At 44.1% G+C, this 3,187-nt stretch overlaps 1 protein-coding gene across 1 annotated transcript; it reads right to left on the reverse strand.

The window, feature by feature from the left end:
* Positions 1-943: 943 nt before the first annotated feature.
* LOC143274032 (uncharacterized) lies at positions 944-2,796 on the reverse strand. Its single transcript, XM_076575314.1, has 2 exons — positions 2,655-2,796; positions 944-1,637 (listed from the first exon to the last, which is right to left on the reverse strand). The coding sequence occupies exons 1-2, from the start codon at positions 2,794-2,796 to the stop codon at positions 1,171-1,173; spliced, it is 609 nt and encodes a 202-aa protein (XP_076431429.1). The 3' UTR covers positions 944-1,170.
* Between the last annotated feature and the right edge of the window lie 391 nt (positions 2,797-3,187).

Raw genomic sequence — 3,187 nt, forward strand, 5'->3', positions numbered from 1 at the left:
CTTGTTGGTTCATGGTTAATTCTGTTAAATTTTTGAGGAAAGGGTATTTTTCATAGTCATTTGCATTCCAAACAGTACACAGAGGTACCAGTTCCTCTACATAGTCCTTATGAGCTGCCATGCTTTGTTGTGTTCATCGTGACCATGTTCTTGGCTCAGAGGCTATATCTCCTTAGGGATTTTATTTGCCTAGTAATCATATTGAGCAGCTTTACTTGTGTCTGTGGATCATTTTGTATTTTTTTTTGGATAAATGTATATGTGAGTCTCTTCTAAGTTTTAAATTAAGTTGTTCACTTATATGTTGATGAGTTGAAGGAGATTATTACACACCTGTATAATCTCCTTGTCAGGTATGATTGACATGTGCCTATACCAAAGACTGTTATTTTGCTATGTGGGTTATGTTCAGTCATGCATAGAAGATTTTAGCATTAATGTACTTCACGAAATCTACTTTCATTTTTATTAGTGTAGTATCATTTCACACAAGTTGCTGAAAATTCTAGTATTTCAAATTTTTCCCAGTATGTGTTCTTCTAGGAGTATTTTGTCTTCATTGTTATATTTAGGTCCTTTCTTTGTTGTGTAATGGGCACTTAGCTTACCTAGCTTTTCATGACAGTGAAGAGCACCTGATGTTGATCAGTTGTCACTTCATGTGAAATGATAGAATACCACTATAGTTACTTCTAAAACATAGGAGATAACTAGAGATAACAGAGAACACACACAGGTAGCCAAAGAACGAAAGTAGCCAAAACTGAACATGACTGTTGAATTGGCCTTATGTATGGACTAAAGGATGACAGACATTTTATTACCTGTACTCTGTGGAGTGACCCATATCACTAATTACATCACACTACTGATATAAACTTCTAGTCAATTCAAGGCACCACTGAGCCCTAGATATTAAATCTAATGTGCAAGGGTGATTTTGGCAAAGATAAACAAGAGTTTTGGGAGTCTCAATAAGGAAGACTTTATTATCACAAAATATTGAAGAAGATATTAGATCATTGGGGCAAAATCAGAATTTGATACAGGTTTTCAGCATCTCACAACCAAGGACATGAAGACAGAAGGGGAGGAAAGTAGCACTTGTGAACTGGTCTTCTGAACATGGCTTCCTCCTGCAACACTTGTCTGAAGTCTTCCTCACCCAGGTCAGCAACAGCCACCAGACTGTTGGCTACTGCCACAGCTGCTGCCACCACTGCTGCCACAGCATCCACTGCTGCCGCCACTGCTGCCACAGCATCCACTGCTGCCACCACTGCTACCACAGCATCCACTGCTGCCACCACTGCTACAGCATCCAGAGCTCTGGTGTCTGTGTCGGAGAGATCTGCGGGGCCTGTGGTGGCTCAGGCAGCAGCCACCACCCCCAGAGCTGCAGCAGCCCCCAGAACTGGAGCCACAGCCTCCCCCAGAGCTGGAGCCACAGCAGCCCCCAGAACCCAGGCTACAGCAGGAAGACACAGGGGGGCACTTGGGAGGACATTTTGGGGGGCATTTAGGAGGGCACTTGGGAGTCTGGCACTTGGGAGGGCACTTGGGAGCGCACTTGGGAGGGGGCTGGCACTGTTGCTGGCTCTGCTGGCAGGACATCTTGGCTGGTGAGTGCTCGGTAACTGTGAGATAATCGAAGAAAAGTTAGTACCAGGAGCCTGCAACCACTCTGCCCACCCTGAACCTTTAGCATCCATGGTAATTATAGAAACACCATCTCTAGTAATTTCAGGTCTAAATCACTCATTCTCTCACATCCTCATCATTATGTCTTGGGAATATCAGAAACCCATACAAGTCAGGTAAGAACTGGCGTTCGTTGCCCAGCAGAGAATGACAAAGCTAATGGTATATTGAAAGGCTCCGAATCACAACCAAATGTGGCAGTAGAAGTCATTCCAAATATGTCTTCAAACTGATATCATCTTATTAATGCATCACTTCTAGGAAAAATGTGTTTTAAAACAGAGAATGATCTTTCTCATAGCTTGAAAGAAGATTTTACTATACAAGCCATTACTGCAAAGAACCCAGGTTACTACTGGATCAGCAAGCTGATTTCCCTCAATGAAAAGTCTGAAAACTCCATCATTTCCTGCAGACCAGGACCATGAATCTCTGTCCCTGTTCTCTGACAAGCTTTCACATATGCTTAATTCACTCCATGCTCAGGCCAACAGGATGGCACCACAAGAGTGGGGCTGATAGTATTCTAGTCATTCTTAGGAGTATGTGACCAATCCCAGACCTTTAACTCTGTGGGTTTTCAAAGTTCAAAGGAGCACCTGCTACCCTGCTCTACCTTCGTCTCTTCCTTTGAATGCTGGCCTGAAGCTGTTCCAGAGCAACCCTTTGAACTCTGTTTCAGATGCACAATCTGTCCTTCGGGGTCTTGTTATGACAGACCCACTCTAAAGAGAAGCTGTTTCTCTGCAGAGCCCTTTGTTATATGGACCCTGACTGCTAGTGTCCCTCATGGATGTAAAAGTGCCCTTTTCTACTACCCATCATTCTGGCCTACTGTAAGTCTTCTGTAAGAAGGACCTCCAGGCTCTGTGACCCTTCCTACCTTCTTCTATAGCTCTTCTCTCAGCATCTCTCTGGTACAAACCATGCCCTTGCCCCCAGTTGACACTTACCAAGATGACAGGCAGCACAAGATCCTTTGAGCACCTCAGGAGGACTGGATGGAGGTGTGCTGTCCCTGAGTCCTTTTATTCTGATCCTGGGCTCTGGCTCAGCCTGTGAGACAGTGGCTGGGCATGGATAGTCTTGACTCATGACAGCCACATGGCCATGTGACTAGTGATGACCAGATATTCCTCACCTGCTTTCCGCCATGGGTTCAGGAATGCACTATGGTTTAGGCATAAGGTGAGGAGGAAATAGATTCCTGTCATCCTTACCTTCACATACTTGAAGAGTATCAACCTTAGGAACTATTCATTTCTCTGTCTATCTCATTTACTGCCTATACCATGAGGCAGCAGTATTGAAGCTTGGCTGCTTATGTAGCTTTCTACAATCTTGCCAGTCTGTATGGTTGCATCACACAGTTAGACATCTACAGGACCAAAATCCAAGATGAGGACCTGGGCTGGTAGGGGGCTAGCTGAGGTTGTGTTGAAGTATTTTTGGCCTTCATATTTCCCTTTTTAACTGTACTATTAAA

Source organism: Peromyscus maniculatus, chromosome 6 (assembly GCF_049852395.1).
Source record: "Peromyscus maniculatus bairdii isolate BWxNUB_F1_BW_parent chromosome 6, HU_Pman_BW_mat_3.1, whole genome shotgun sequence".
Classification (NCBI taxonomy): Eukaryota; Metazoa; Chordata; class Mammalia; order Rodentia; family Cricetidae; genus Peromyscus; species Peromyscus maniculatus.